The sequence below is a fragment of the Artemia franciscana genome, chromosome 8 (genome assembly GCF_032884065.1).
Source record: "Artemia franciscana chromosome 8, ASM3288406v1, whole genome shotgun sequence".
In the NCBI taxonomy this organism is placed as follows: Eukaryota; Metazoa; Arthropoda; class Branchiopoda; order Anostraca; family Artemiidae; genus Artemia; species Artemia franciscana.
Window position 1 is genome coordinate 25,801,745 of NC_088870.1, and position 17,350 is coordinate 25,819,094.

A 17,350-nucleotide genomic window follows, 5' to 3' on the forward strand; every position below is an offset into this window, starting at 1 on the left:
TGACAGATTGCCAAAGATCATCCTGTTTGGCCAGCCCCCTAAAACCAAACGTAAAGCAGGTCGTGAATAGGTTGGGAGAAGGGCATAAGGAAGAATCTAAGGGAAATGAAACTTCTTTGGAAGGGGTAGAGAGAAGAATCTAAATAGATTGGGATGGATGAGGAGTGTGTGTAGCAATATTTACATCAGGGGGTTTGGTGCTGTATTAAGTTGCTATTAATAGTATTAATAGTTATAGCTAATGATTGTGTTCCCAAAGACATTAAACCTCATTAATTAATTCCTTCTGTGAACAGTAAGGAGTAATCTAAACTTAACTTCAGTTATCACGATTGCATCGTTCACTTTTTATTAACAATGTAATCAACCTTAATAAAAAATTAATTGCTAATTAGTATCATCTTTATTAGCATTCAGAAAACAGGTTTGTTTCCACATTTTCTTTCACACAAAATAAGAGACAGAAACAACTAGGAAGAGGTTTTGAGATTGTGTTATTTAAATTTTCTACTAGACATATTTTAATACAAAATGCTCTTTTGATTTTCGCCGAAACTTACATCGCCACTGCCATTTTTTTTTTGAAATTAGGAAAATTGATAGTGTTTGTCATAACTGCTTAGCGAGAGTTTTTTTTTTTTGTCCTTAGGACCCCATCAGTATATCTTTTACTATTTGCTTTTGTATAATGAGGAAAGCCGAGCAGAAGACCCGACGGGAATATCTGTGTATTTATCCTTCCTTTTTGTTCACTGGCGGGAAATATCTTCTTAACAATTAACAACGTTTGTTCTTCTTAAAAATTTGCTACATTTTGTCAGGCACAACCAGTTTAATCTTAGCAATTATATAAGTGCAAAGGTAGTTATCTTGGGCCATATATAAATCACAACCGTGCTGACATCATAAAACAATAGGAATTTTGTCACAATATAGGCACAATACCTCTCGAACCCCCCCCCCGTCACCGTCAGTTTTTTAGAAGGAAATAAGGCATGTTGAGCAATATTTGATGTGGAAGAAAGTAATCATTTTATATCTGTCTGATCGAGGACACAAGTGGGCTCTTGTCCCCTTCCAGGTCACCTGTCATCACCATAATTTCGGAAGAAAGACGAAGAGGTCTGTTTTTCACCAATCAGACTTGAAATTCATCGAGCAAGTACCTCGGGTCAATTGTACAGAAGAATGATGCTTTTCAGGAGCATATCCATCTTCTCTGACTTGAACCAACTCGAAATTTGAGAGGCAAGTAATTTTTAAGCCAAAAGAGCAGAGAGGATTAATTTTTAAAGGCCACCGGCCCGTCTTAGTGCCATATACCTTCCACAGCAGAGCTCTTGTATTCGCTTGAAATTTAGCAGTAGGATAGATACAGCCGAGCAGACATTATTAAAGAAGTTTTAGGTCGTTGAGTTTTACAGTCCCGAGGCTAGCCGGCCCCAAAGTTTCATTGCTCGGGCTCTATCCTAGCGAATGACTCGCAAGTAAGAATCATAAAGCTTTTTTTCTTCAGAGGAGAAGGGCTAATACCTGTATTAATTGATCTATACTTAGTTGTGGAAACATTATAAATAATAATTCAAAGCCATGACGCAGTTCTGCAGTTTATTTCGCAATTACTTTGTAATTGAAGTTGAATCATTTTAAGTTTATCAGAAAATGGATAGAAAACAATTATGTGGTGTTTCAGTAATTTTGCCAAAGAAACAAGATTAGTTTAAACATGCTTTGAATTCAGATATAACAACGTAGATTCTTTTAAGTTTTATGTTTTAGAGCAAAGCAATAAAGCATTAGCTTGTACATATGGCGCATTTTAAAACTAACAACATGGATTGAATGTCACGAAATAGAGAATGGAGTTGGAATTAAGAACATATATAATCTGAGACTGTCTGTCAGGAATGTGTTCATAACTTTTCTTAGAAAAAAAAATATTTTCAACTATAGCAATTCATCAATAGCAGAAATACAAAATCAAAGTACTGCTCCCGCAACACTTGTTCCCCTGGTAACATAAATCTAATGAGCTTTGATGCATATTTTCCGAAATACCAAGAAAGCTGCTGCCGATGGGAGGAGTAGAAATAGTAGGTAGCTGTTTAGTATGAACTGTGTCTAAGACAAATACCAAAATAAAATTCTTTTTAGCGTCTGCTTTTGGCAAATCAGCAAGAAGAATCTAGCTTCCAAGAACGAAGGAAACAGATAGAAAAACAAATTGAAGCATCCTTGACTGAACTGAAAGAGTCTTTAAAAGAAAAGCAAAAAAAGGTTACCCAGCATTATTCACATCAATTAGGATTTAGAGAGCAAGAGTTGAGCCTCAGAAGGTAAGATTAACATATAATTAATGAAAAAAATTCCAATAACCCTATTGTTAAAATTGATGTCTCACTGATTTCAAGGGGCCAGATAAGGGGTAAGCTATTAGAGCTACTAATCCCTCAAGACGTTATTACGCATACCTGACTCTGACAAAATACTATAGCGCACCTGTATGTAAAAAATACGTAACAGGGTTTAGTGGTTACGTCATAGGGAATGTTTTCTAAGAGAATCACATGTCTGTTGCGTAATACGCTCTTTTTAAAAAATATATGAGGGCCAGGGCTTCCTTATTCTAGGATTACCGTGGTTGTTACCTAATAGGACTTGTTTACTTTTGGTTGTTACGTAAGAGAGAGTGTTTTTTCTTCGAAGCCCGCAAGGGGTAGGAAAAAGCCTTCACGGCTCACAAGTGGGGACCCTTCAAGACGCCGGACCATACCGCGCTATTCCACTGGGCCCCTAGCAACCAATTCCAACGGGGGACCCTAGGAATCAATTCCAAAGGGGGGGGGAGGGCTAATTCCAGCGGGACCCTAGCATTCAGTTCAAACGGGGGGCCATAGCATCCAATTTCGTCGGAGCCCTTAACCGAACCACCAGGGTCCCTAGACTCAAATTCCATTGGGGGCCCTAGCATCCAATTCGTCAGAGGGCCCTAACCTAACCACTGAGGGGCCAAAGCATCCAACTTCCTTAGGGGGGAACCCTAAAACCCAATTCCATCGGGGAGTCCTAACTTCCAATTCTATCGGGGCCCCGAACCTAACCACAGAGCCCTAGCTACCGATTTCACCAGGGAGACCCTAGCATCCAATTCCATCGGGAACCTAACATCCAATTTCATCAGGGCCCCTAGCCTAACCACCGGGGCCCTAGTAGCCGATTTCACTGGGGGGGAGGCCTAGCAACCAATTCCATCGGGGGCCCTCTAGCATCCAATTTTTTTTGGGGGGGGGGCCTAGAAACCAATTTCACCGACAAGATGTTTTTCAAGACGTTTCGAGGTTTATTTGGCTGTTATGTAATAGGGGAATGTTAACTTATGTTATGGATGAAGCAATCACGCATGACATACTAGACTTCAGCGGGGTCCGTGGGAGATTCCTGCTTGTAATAGATCACAGCGCTCACGTGGGATGTTACGTAATGACGGTGCACATAAGGGATTTTACATAATACTTTGAGTGATTTCATTTTAGTTTTTTCTTTTTCCTCTTTACTACGCAGAATTTTAAACTTATATTAAGAACATTCTTGAGTGAGCATACCTATTAGCATAGGCTACAAGATGCTTAAATTACATTAGTGAAACATATTGAAGTTTAATCCTGGATAAAAAAAAATCAAAAATCTAAGAAAACCTAAAGGATACAAACTTTTTTACATTTACATTTTATTAATAAAGACAAATTTACAAACATTTATAAAACACAGAAAACAGTAAGTAAAAATCCCCAAATGGATAAATACAAACGTGAAAAAACTTATATAGGATAAAATAGAAGCAAAACAAACTTTAATTAAAGAAAGACATAGCAACAAATTCCAAAGGGGGTTTTCTTATTAGCGATAAATTTAAACCAAATTAAGAGGTATTTCTGAGATGTATTAGTAGAAATGCTTCGTTTCTTTGAGCCAAGACTATGAATCCCCGGTTGACAAGCACACATTTGAATAATACTTTCTCTTCAGATTTCAGATAATCTTATTAGAGGTAAATTGAGGCCACATTAAGATATTTTTGAGGGCTTTTAATGAAAGTGCTTCGTTTCTTTGAGTTAAGTTGAAAAGCGCACATTTGAATAATATTTTCTATTCAAATTTCATTTAATCTCGTTACAGGTAAATTTAAGCCCCAGTAATATATTTTTGTGGGCTTTTAGTGAAAGTACCTTGTTTCTTTGACTGGGCGATAAATCCTCCCTCTAGTCCAGGTGATTTTCTGCCAGTGACACTGAATGGTTGGCACAGCGCAGCCTCTAGCAGACATTATTGCACGTATGGCATTTTTTGAGCATTTTCCTACAAAAATATTCGTTTACACTACAACCGATCGTTTAAACTTAAGTAAAAAATCCCTATTAGGATTTCTTCTGATGACTCCTAGCAGTTGATGCTAGTGTGGTACAATCTACCATCCCCGATGACACCCTCTGGATGACATATTTTCTCACCTAAGGATTTTTTCAACCATTTTCTCTAAAAAATAAATTTATAGACTAAAAAACTACCATTGTTTTCATTTGAACAGCGGAAAATTGCCATTACATTGTTTGATGGCAATGTTCCATGGCCATTCCCAGGCTGTGACACTCAATGGCTGGCACACGACACACTCTAGCAGGTATTATTGCACATATGGAGTTTTCGGGCGTTTTCTTGTAAAAATGTTCGTTTACACTAGAATCGATCGTTAAACTTAATTAAAAATCCCTCATATCTTTGACTGGACGTTGATTTTAGTCTTCCCACAGCTAAAGAATTCTCTAACATCTTCCCCCTTAACTTTAAGCTATAGAACATGTAAGTCCAAGTAATTATCAGCCTGTGACACTGAATGGCTGTCGCACAGCACCCTCTTGCAGGCTTTATCGCACTTAGGGCATTATACGCGCATTTTCCTGCAAAAACATTCGTTTACAATAGAATCGATCATTCAAACTTAATGAAAATTTCCCATTAGCGCTTCTGATGACTCCTAGTGATCCAGGTCAGCGTGGCACAATGTTTAATCCCCGATGACACCCTTCTGGTCCAATTTATCATATCTATGGATTTTTCAACCGGTTCCCTACAAAATGTATCTATAAACAAAAATGACCATTCTATTTTATTCGTAAAATTTACTGAACATTGATTTGTTTCTTCATGAACCTTGTTCATTGATTTTTCTCCTCGTGAAACTGATTTTTTTCATGGATCTTATTGTGTGCTGATTTTTGCTCGTGGAACATGCTGCGTGCTGATTTTTTATCGTGAAACTTGTAAAATGTTGATTTTTCTTTTCGTGAAACTTCCACATGATTTTACCCCTCGTGAGACGGACTTTGTTCTCGAAAATTGTTGCGTGCTGATTTTTGTTCTCAAACTTCTTGCATGTTGATTTTGATTCGTGAAATGTTTGTTGCTGCTTGGTGATTTTTGTTTTTGAAACTTGTTGCATGTTGATATTTCTCTTCATGAAACTTGTACATTGCTTTTTCTTCTGCTGAAATTGATTTGTTCATGGAACTTGTTGAGTGCTTATTTTTGTCCCTGGAAGTTATTTCGTACTGATTTTTGTTCGTGAAACTTGTTGTATGTTGATTTTTTTTTCTTTATGAAACTTGTACATTGATTTTTCTCCCCGTGAAATTGATTTTGTTTATTGAACTTGTTGCCTGCTGATGTTTTTTCACGGAGTTTGTTCCGTGAAAATTTTTGTTCGTGAAAATTGTTGCATGTCGAATTTTCTTTTCGTGGAGCTTGACATTGATTTTTCTCCTCGGGAAACTTAATTTGTTCATGGATATTGATTCTTGATGATGTTTGTTCTTGGAAATTGTTGCGTACTGATTGCTGTTCATGAAACTTATTGCATGTTGATTTTCTCTTCATGAAACTTGTTCATTTATTTTTCTTCTCATGAAGCATACCTTGTCCATGAACCTTGTTGCTTGTTGGTATTTTGTTCGTGGAGCTTGCTGCGTGCTGATTTTTGTTCGTGAAACTTGTTTCATGTTGAATTTTCTCTTCGCAAAATTTTTCACTGATTTTTTACCTCGCTAAACCGATTTTGTTCATGGAAGTTCCTGCGTGCTGATTTTTGTTCTTGAATATTGTTGCATACTAATTATTGTTTATGAAACTTGTCGTGTGTTGATTTTTCTTTTCCTGAAACTTCTATGGAATTTTTACGCTGGATCTGTACCTGGAACTTGTTGCGTGCTGGTTTTCGCTTGTGAAACTTCCCGCATACTGATTTTTTCTTCGAGAAACTATTTATTTTTCTCCTACCAAAACTGATTTTATTCATGGAACTAGTTGCCTGCTGATTTTTGTTCCTGAGACTTGTTGCGTGCTCATCTTTTCGTGAAGATTGTTGCATGGTGATTTTTCTCTTCGTGAAACTGATTATGTTCATAGAACTTGTTTGCGTGCTGATTCGTGAAACTTCCCGCATGCTGATTTTTCTCTTCGAGAAACTTCCACATATCCTCCTAGCAAAACTGATTTTTTTCTTGGAACTTGTTGCTTGCTGATTTTCGTTCGTGAAAATTGTTCCATTTTGACTTTTCTCTTCGTGATACTTGTACATTAACTTTTCTCCTCATGAAACTGATTTTTTCATGGAACTTGTCGCGCGCTTATTTTTTGTTCGTGGAAGTTGTTATTGGCTGAGTTTTATTCATTAAGCTTGTTGCATTTTGATTTTTCTCTTCCTGAAACTCGTACATTGATTTTTCTCCTTGTGAAACTTATTTGGCTCGTAGAACTTGCTGCTTGGTTATTTTTGTTCGTAAAACTTGTTGCATGTTGATTTTTCTCTTCGTGAAACTTGTAAATTGCTTTCTCATGGTGAAATTGGTTTGTTCATGGAGCTTATTGAGTGCTTATTTTTGTTCCTGGAACTTCTTGCGTGCTGATTTTTGTTCGAGAAACTTGTTGCATGTTGATTTTCTCTTCATGAAACTCGTAGATTGATTTTTCTCCTCGTGAAATTGATCTTGTTCATTGAACATGTTGCCTGCTAATTTTTGTTCACGGAACTTGTTTCGGGCTAAATTTTTGTTCGTGAAACTTATTGCATGCTGATTTTTCTTTTCGTGGAACTTAACATTGATTTTTCTCCTCATGAAACTGATTTTGTTCATGGAACTTGCTGCATGATGATTATTGTTCGTGGAAATTTTTAAGTACTGACTACTGTTCGTGAAACTTGTTGCGTGTTTATTTTCCCTTTCGTGAAACATGTGCATTGATTTTTCTTCTCATTAAACTTTTCTTGTCCATGAACCTTGTTGCAAGCTGGTATTATGTTTTTGGAACTTGATGCGTGCTGATTTTTTTTGTGGAACTTGTTGCGTGCTGATTTTTGCACGTGAAACTTGTTGCATGTTGATTTTCCTCTTCGAAAAATTTATACATTTATTTTTCACCTCGTGAAACTGATTTTTCATAGAACTTGTTGCATGCTCAATTGTGTTCATTGAACTTGTTGCTTGCCAATTTTTTTTCGTGAAACTTATTGCATGTTGATTTTTCCTTCTCGTGAAACTTGTGCTTTCATTTTTCTCCTTGTGAAATTGATTTCGTTGATGGAACTTGTCGCGTGCTGATTTTTATACGTGAAACTTAATTTATCTTGCTATTTTTCGTGGTTAAACTCGTCGTATTTTTATTTTTTCTTTCGTGAAATTCAATTTATCGCAATATTTTTCTTATTGACACATGCGGCAAGTTGACTTTCTTCGTGAAACATGATGCATCCTGATTTTCTTCGTGAAACATGATGCATGCTGATTTTTGTTCGTGAAAATTACTGCATATGGATTATTTCTTTAAGAAACTTAATCTATCTTGATTTATGTCTTCGAGAAACTAATTGTTTTTCTTGTTCAAGATATTCTTTGTATGTTGCTTTTTCTCTTCTTGAAACTCGATCGCCTTTTCCTTACATACTATTAGTTAGGTTAACACAACCTAACCTAACCGACCTATTCTAAGGTAGATTTATTATGGCTCAGCAAGCGTTCCCTGATTGTTTGAACGAAATCAGTTTCACGAAACGAAAAATCGATTTACAAATTTTACGAAGAGAAAAAATCAAGATGAATTGAGGAACAATGTCTATGAACGAAATCAGATTCACGAGTAGAAAAATCAATGCACAAGTTGTAAGAACAGAAAAATCAATATGCAACAAGTTTCACGAACAAAAATCAACATGCAGCAAGTTCCAAGAAACAAAAATACGATTTTCACGAAGAGAAAAATCAACAAGTAACAAGTTTCACAAACAATAAGTAGTACGCAATTATTTCCACGAACGAAAATCAGCACGCAGCAAGTTCCGTGAAGAAAATCATCACGCTACATGCTCCATGAAAAAAACTAGATCCATGAGGAGAAGAATCAATGTACAAGTTTCACGAAGAGAAAAATCAACATGCAACAAGTTTCACTAAAAAAAAATCAGAACGCGACAAGTTCCACGATCAAAAATCAGTACGCAGAAAGTTCCATGAAATCAGTTCCATGTGGAGAAAAATCAATGTACAAGTTTCACGAAGAATAAAATCAACATGTAACAAGATTCATAAACAAAAATTAGTACAGTATAACTTCCACGAACAAAAACCAGCACGCAACTAGGCCCATGAACAAAATCGTTTCACGAAAAAAAAATCAATGTACAAGCTTCACGAAGAGAAAAATCAAATTGCACCAAGTTTCACGAAGAAAAATCAGCACGCAACAAATTCCATAAGCATAACTCCGTACGCAACAAGTTCAATCAGTTTCACGAGGAGAAAAATCAATGTACATGTCTCACGAAGAGAAAAATCAATATAAATAAGTTTCGTAACCATAAATCAGCACGCAATAAGTTCCATGGACAAAAAATCAGTGCACAACAAATTCTGCGAATAAAATCAGTTTCTTAGAGAGAATAATAAATGTAGAAATTTCATGAAGCACAAAATCAACATGTAACAAGTTTCACGAACAGAAATGAGCACGCAACAAGTTTCACGAAAAAAAACAGCAAGTAACAATTTCTTTGAACAAAATCAGTTTCGCGAGGAGAAAAATCAATGTATAAATTTCATGAGGAGAAAAACCAACAAGAAAGAAGTTTCACGAACAAAACTTACCACGCAACAAGTTCTTGGAACCAAAATCAGCACGCAACAAGTTCCACGAACAAAATCAGTTTGGCTAGGAGATAAATCAATGTATAAGTTTCACGAAGAAAAAATCAACATGCAAGGAGTTTCACGAACAAAAATCAGCACACATGAAGTTCCATGTACAAATTCAGCACGCAAATAGTTCCGTAAACAACTCAATATGAAACAAAATAAACAACTCAAGTTTCAGGAACAAAAATAAGCACGCAACAGATTCAAATAAAAATAATGGTCATTTTTAGTTTATAAATTTATTTTTGAGGGAACAAGGATGAAAAACCTATAGGTGTGATAATATGCGCCAGAAGGGTGTCATCGGGAGTGGTACATCGTGCAACGCTGACCTTAATTGCAAGGAGTCATTTCTTGAACTAACACATTCTACAGCTTAAAGTTAAGGTGGGAGGTGTTAAAAGAATTTTTCAGCGGTGGAGGACTGAAATTAATATTCAGTCAAACAAACGAGGGATTTTTCATTAAGTGTAGACGATCGATTCTAGTGTAAATAAATATCGTTGCAGGAAAAAGCCTGAAGAATGCCATATGTGCAGTAATGCCTACTAGATGGTACTGTTTGCCAGACATTGTGCGTCACAGGCTGGGAATTACCATGACAAATCGCAATCTAACAATGTAATGGCAAATTTTCGCTGTTCAAATAAATTAATGGTCGTTTAAGTGTGATAATGTGCTCCCCAAAGGGTGTCATCGAGGTTGACAGATTGTGCCACATAAGCATTAATACTGGGAGTTGTCAGAAAAAACGCTAAATGGATTTTTCATTAATTTTAAACAATCAATTCTAGTTTAAACAAATGTTTTTGCGGGAAAATGCCTTTAAAATGCCGTATGTGCAATTATGCCTTCTAAAGGCTGCCATATGCCAGTCATTCAGTGTCACAGGCTGGGAATTGCTTGGACTAACATGTCCTACAGCTTAAAGCTAAGATGGGAGGTGTTAAAAGGATTTTTTTAGGGGGGGGGGCTGAAAGTTAACGGTTAGTCAAAGAAACGAGGAATTTTCATTAAAATTTCTCTAAAATATCTTAATGTGGTTTAGTTTACCTCTTACAAGATTTGAAAAAATTGGAGAGAAAATAACATTCAAAGGTGTGCTTGTCCACCGATGGTGCATAGTCTTTACTCAAAGAAACGAGCCCTTTTCATTTAAGGCCCTCAAAAATATCTTAATGTGGCTTTAATCTACTTCTTTCTAGATTATGTGAAATTTAAAGAGAAAATGTTATTCAAATGTGTGCTTGTTAACTGGGAGTGCATAGTCTTGGCTCAAATAAATGTAGCATTTCCATTAAAACCTCACAGAAATAACACTTAGTTTGGTTTAAACCTATCTGTAGTAACAAGCCCCTCTTTTGAATTGGTTGCGAGGGGGCCCAAGTTGGAATTGGATGCTAGGGACCCCGCTGGAATTACTCGCTAGGGTCCCATTGGGAATGGTTTCTAAGCCCCTGGTGGAATCGAATGTTAGGGCCCCGCTTGAATTTCTTACTAGGGGGTATTTTTTAAGAAAAAATACTCTATTACGTAAAAACCAAATATAAAAAACACTATCACGGAATAACCCCAGTAATCCTGGAGTAAGGAGGCCCTGGCCCTCGGAGGTTTTTTAAAAATAAAATAAAATATTACGTAACAGACACCTGCATCTCTTAGAAAACATTCCCTATGACATAACAAGCAAACCCTATTACGTAAGTGCACTATACACGTGCGCTATAGTATTGCGTCAGACCCCGGTGTGCGTATTAACGTCTTGAGGGAGTAGTAGATCCAATAGTTTACCCCTTATATGGCCCCTTAAGACCAGCGAGTTATCACTACTAATGTTGTATTCTAAACTCTAAGCCTGACTTATTATCTTGCAGGAATTATTCTTTATCTTTCTATTTTTATACATTCAAGGAAATAGGGTATAAGCTTTATCACTTAACAGGCGTCAACGCAGGAGAGGGGACCTCAAAGGTCTTCTCTATAAAATCCTAAATTTTCGAGATTTCTGGGAACATCTTATTTAACTGATTGAATATTTTTTTTATATTTTTTTTTATTTTCACCCTAAAAAATATTTCTTTTTTTTATAACAGAAGGCCCGAATGTCCCTTTTTTTCTATATTAAAACAAAAGATAGTAAACTTGATTTTCCACATGAAGGAAAGCTTATGGAAATCTTAAAACATATGGTAGCTATGGAAACGTTAAAGCATAATTTTCTATGGGAGTTGTTGGTTTAATTGTTACGTAAATATGGTTTAGGATGTACTTATATTTTGTAGGATTCCAAAATTTCTTTAGCTTGATATCTAAAGGCAAAATTTTGTATTTATAATAGGGGGTTGGCACCGTTTCTGTTTCTGTATTGTTTTTTTTCTACTGTTTTTTGTTTTGTTCTGTTTTTTTTTTAGAAAACTGAAAGGGATTTCAGAACAGGTAGCCATTTTTTCAGTACAGTTTCTGTTTCTGTTTCATTTTTTTTACCGTGTTAGCTATTTTTGTTTCTCTTAAACTAATTTTTTTCATCTTCCGTGTTTTGGTTGCTTATATCATTATAGTGCATTCTAGGCACTTTTTTTTTATTTGTTCTTTTCGGCACCTTGAGAATAGTTCTGTCCTTAAGTGCTCTGAAGAAAAGATTTGCCTCTGTAAAAATTAATTCAAAATCAAATTTAACTGAATTAAATGAAGCAGTTTAACTGGATTTTTACCTCTTGGTAAGTCATTGTAAGTATATAGTTGCCTGGTTGCTCAGTTAGCAGTATCTAGACAAAGAGGGGTCTCTAATGAATGATTAGCGCTGGGAGCAGCATTGGTAAAAATATGAAAGCTGGTTAGAATCCTGAAGATGTCTTCAAAATTTCAAGACCTTTATAAAACTATCTGCATGGTATATTTTCATATATTTCTGTGAGCTCGAACTTCACTGAGGTTCTTCGCCCGTTCAAACACCCTACGCTGATAGCTATTTTTGTCTTGGGAAGCAAAATTGTTCTGAAAACAGAAGGACTCCAATTGCTTTGTCAGGCTCTGGATACTAGTACTATGGCTGAGTCAGTCAATGGCCTGAAGAGATAATTAGCTGTTCAGCTCAGGAGATATTATTCGGCCAATCCTAGGTCAAATTCTCTCATTCCAATCCAATTGAACTCCGCATCTTTCCAAATTGACGCCACTCCTTCTAAGGCAGGGACTAACCAAAATGCATCAACGACTCCAGAGCAAGAACATAGCGCTTTTTTGCTAAGTTTCTCGAAACGACTGGGCTTGAGATGAACTCTCCAAGTCAAAATGCTAACAATACAAGAAGTGCCCGCGCAGCAGAAAATATTATCAGGGCATATGAGGAGAGAGTTCCAATCTTCTCGAGCGAGAGGCAAAGATTAAGAAAAATAATTCTTATCCGCTAAAATTTCGAACCAACTACTTCTGCACTTACCTAGACTTAAGTGAAACTACATTCATGCATCCCACAGTGCCTGCAACTTCAGTGAGCAGTGAGAGTGTATTTAGCATTGCTGGGTACTTTACACGAAAGCAGTACTCACGAATGACTGCAAAGTCACTTGAACTTCGAATGGTACTTGTATGATATACCTTCTACCTAATATTCTTTAATATGTTTCTCTGACGCTCAATCCTAATGAAATATATCAAAGTAAGATAAAAATATAATACTTTAGAAGCTATATATTTGCAATAATATTTGCTATATATATATGGCTATATATTTGCAAATTAGAGGGGGGGGGGGGTAAAGTATAGCGGGTCTGCATGTCTAATGTGTTAGTTCCAGTTATTCCGTATATTATGCAGTAAGAATTGTTTTCTAACTTCCAAATACTTTACCCCCCCTATATGTGCAAACATATAACCCAAATTATTTTATATTTTCCATATATTCTGTCACTTCTCTTTGTCTTGTCTCACGCTAAGCAGAAAGAATCTAACGAAAAAATAAAAAAAACAGTTCTATAACGCATTAATGAATTAAAAACTTGACGGTAGGGGATTTATCATACAAGTACCCTTCGAATATTTTCAAAAGATAAATTTTAATTTATGTGGTCTTTTTGTATTTGTGAACTTTTTATATATTTGGTCTTTTTATATGGTTAATCTTTTTTACTAATCTATATTAGTAGATGTTGACTTTCCTCTCATAACTCTAAAAAACTGAAAGAAGCGGAAATATCTGCTAAAACAGCCGCTTTTAGTAAAAAACAGGTCGTTTTTTTGTAAACAACGGACAAACAGAAACCGGTTTCCGTTTTTTTCTCTGTTTCTATTCAGTTTTTTAACTGCTGTTTTTTTTACCGTTTCTGTTTAAGTCAAAAATAGAAACGGTGCCGACCCCTAATTTAAAAGCAGCAATATAAAACCATGATTTTTTTTAGACAGAAACAGCAAGAGAAATTGATGAGAGCTCAGGAATTTCTTGAAGAGCTAAAGAATGGAATGGAGAAATGGCGACAGCATGTCACAGATATTCAAGAGACAACTACTAGACGAGCCCAGCAATCAGCTGCCGAGCGAATTGCTCGCAGGAAGAAAATCCTCGAGGAAGATAGAAATGCAAAAGAACTGGCACACAAACAGAAAATGAAACAGTAGGTCAAATATCTCTTCCTGCGTGAAAATACACTTCTATTGTTCCTTAAGTGTTTTCATTACCAATACTCTGATTATAGGAAGAAATAAAAACTGTATCGCAAAGATCCTCCAATATGTTTTTCGTATCATTTTTTAAACTTCTTGGCATTCAATTTTGTTTAGAGAAAAGTTGATTTACTTTGAAATGCTGATTTCAAAGGTCAGTGGCATTTTGTTCCAGCCAGGTCGAACACTTCATGATTTGATCGGGGGGGGGGGGGGGGGGGGGGAAGGAGTATTTTACCCTTCTTTGAATGAAAATATCGAAAGGCATTCAAGGAACACACATGTACATTAACAAGTTGCTATTGTTGGTAAACTTTCTAAAAGGCTCGTTGTCGTGTTTAGTTTCGTGAGATGTTTCTCTTCCACCTAGGATGGCTATAGAATAGAACTATATAGTAGAACATAGAATACTATATATAAATACTATAATCCATAATATAATATATGATATATATATATATATATATATATATATATATATATATATATATATATATATATATATATATAACTATAATATATAATATATAATATATTATATGATATACAGTATAATATATATATAAACTGTAATATATATATATATATTATATATATATATATATATATATATATATATATATATATATATATATATATATATATATATATATATATATATATATATAATATATATATTACAGTTTATATATATTATACTGTATATCATATAATATATAATATATTATATGATATACAGTATAATATATATAAACTGTAATATATATATATTATATATATATATATATATATATATATATATATTCATAAAATATATAGAGAACTATAGAACTTCAGAATAGAATCTTGGACTATAATTTCGACTTAGACTGCATCATCGGCTGTCTTTAACAGAAGTAAAGACTATTCTGTTAGAAGCATTGTCCATTTAGATAACCCTGTAAGAAAACAATTGCCTCCATATTCTTTTTTCAGATAAATTAATAATTTGGATATGGGGCATCTCCGTGATTGCCAGGATACTTTGTTTACTTTCCAATGTCTTCTTGAGTTTTATCCTTCAGAATTCTTAGATCATTTACATCTGACATTCCTCTGCATCATTATTTTTACTAGGCATTCTATTTACTTGTTGACAGAGTATAAGAGTGGCATAGGAGCATCCTTTAACATTGATTTTGTGGGGCAGGGTTTAAACAAACTAAAATGTCAAAAATGGGAATTGCATAAATATTTCGACAATAGATTAAAGTAATTCGAAAACCCTAAAACATATACTTAAAATTTGATGTTTACTATAAATTGTTGAGTTTTAGCAAGCTTGGCACGTGAAGATTTTTCCAACTGTCAATGTTATAGAATGAACATTGACAAATTAAAAAACATTGAAAAAGATAGAATGTTACCAAATCCTACAACAGATGAAACAGCCGAGGAAGCTGCTCAAAGAGTTAATGCCAAAAGGCTTGCGGCTAAAGAAAACAAAACCGCGCAATTAGATGAAAATCTACCTAGACAGCGAGAGTCAAAACGTATCAAAACTGAAAATGATAGCAATGATGAGTGGGTTTGGGATTTTGACTTGAATAAGGTCATCAATGCTTACTAGATTTTAGTTAAAAAAACAAAGGTTTGGCGATATGTACTTACGTCTGAAAAATAAAGAAGAAAAAGAAAACTGAAACTAAAAATGTAAAAACTGGGAATTGCATAAATATTTCAAAGTATTTTGACAATAAATTAAAGTGATTCGAAAACCTTAAAACAGATACTTAAATTTTGAGGTTTATTATAAACTAGCTGTTGGGGTGGCGCTTCTCGCCACCCCAACACCTAGTTGGTGGGGCCGTATTCAGATCTATACCTCATGATTCTAATGATTGCCCTTGAGCTTTGTTGATGGTGATTGCTAATCGACCATTCCCTGTGTCACCGTCGTCATTTATATATCCCCCTGTGCCCCCCGGTGTTCCCGTTGTAATTGTGTCCCTTGTGTCCCGGTCGTCATTTATATTCCCTGTGTCCCGGTCGTGATTTGTGTCCAGGTTCCCAGTCTGTAATTTCTCTTTGAGGTTCCCGGTCGTCATTTAGATTCCCTGTGTCCCGGTCGTCATTTGTGTCCCGGTATATAATTTCATCAGTGGACAAACATGACGTCAGTCGACAAACAACTTCATGACGTATACAGCAAAATCCTTAAAATGACATCAGTCAACAAACATGACGTCAGTTGACACACAAATATGACGTCACTCGACAGACACACACACACACAGACAATTTATTTTTATAAATAGAAGACTAGCTGTTGGGGTGGCGCTTCGCGCAACCCCAACACCTAGCTGGTGGGGTGCTTCGTGCCCCACAAGCCCCCCCGCGCGCGTAAGTCGTTACGCGCCATATTAGTTACGCGCCATTGTAGTTGTGTCCCTGTGTCCCACCTGTGAATATAGATAGATTTATATATGTGTTTCAAACTACGTAAAAATTGCGAATATACAGCATCTTGGCTTTCCCATTGTCTGTGCATATACAAAGCCGTACGTACTAATAATGACGTCATATACAAACGCTCTTTTTACAAACAAACAAACATGCATACACATAACTCGTTTTTATATAGACAGATAGATAGATAGATACAATACAAATTAACTGCGTAAAACTTGCGAATATACAACATTCTTCGCTGTCCAATTGTCGCTGCATATAAATAGATTGTCAGGTTTACCGACCCTCGAACATGCAACGTACAATTGTCCATGGGAAAAACAATCAGTATTAAGATCTATACCACATTTTTCTAATGATTGACCTTGAGCTTTGTTAATGGTGATTGCAAATGCTCATCGAATTGGGAATTGCAATATTTTAAATTGAAAAGGCAGATCCGTTGGAATCATGGGAATGCGAGGAATAAGAACAGCTCACCCTCAAAAGGCCCTGTCAAGATTGTGGCCTCTATTAGGTTTTCCATTGTTTTTTTGGCAAGTCGCGTGCCATTGCAAAGCTTTGGTGGGTTGATATTTCTTAAAAGTATTATTGGTACGTCTATTTTAGTTGTAGCACGTGTGGTGGAAACCCTGAAAGATCTATGGAATTTAAAAATTCATATGGATAATTAACCGCTTCATTTGGTTCCAAAACTGTGTCAACTGACTTGTAAAGGACTGCCTGGTCTCGAATCTTGGTCAAAACAATATTGTTGATTTCGTGGACGTCTATATTTTTGGGTGCGAGAATCGCTCTTTCACTTAGCCATTTATATTTTTATAACTTTTTAGAATATTCGGAAATACTTTTTCAATCAATTCATTTTTGGACGTCACTAAATTACAGAAATCAGCAGGTAGTTGTATACGTCCTGAAATTGAGTCTACTGGGAGCTTCCGTTCCAATTGCCAGCAATTAATCTGAAAATGTTTGACCAGAGTCATTGTTTTGCAATCGGA

The 17,350-nt window shown here is 35.6% G+C and overlaps 1 protein-coding gene across 1 annotated transcript in view; it reads left to right on the forward strand.

Annotated features, from left to right (window-relative positions):
- LOC136030642 (trichohyalin-like) overlaps window positions 1–17,350 on the forward strand; it is a 59,444-nt gene that overhangs the window by 35,828 nt on the left and 6,266 nt on the right. The window contains exons 7-8 of the mRNA XM_065709713.1: window positions 2,155–2,336; window positions 13,637–13,849. Coding sequence (XP_065565785.1) covers window positions 2,155–2,336; window positions 13,637–13,849 — 395 coding nt within the window. The remainder of the gene's footprint in view (window positions 1–2,154; window positions 2,337–13,636; window positions 13,850–17,350) is intronic.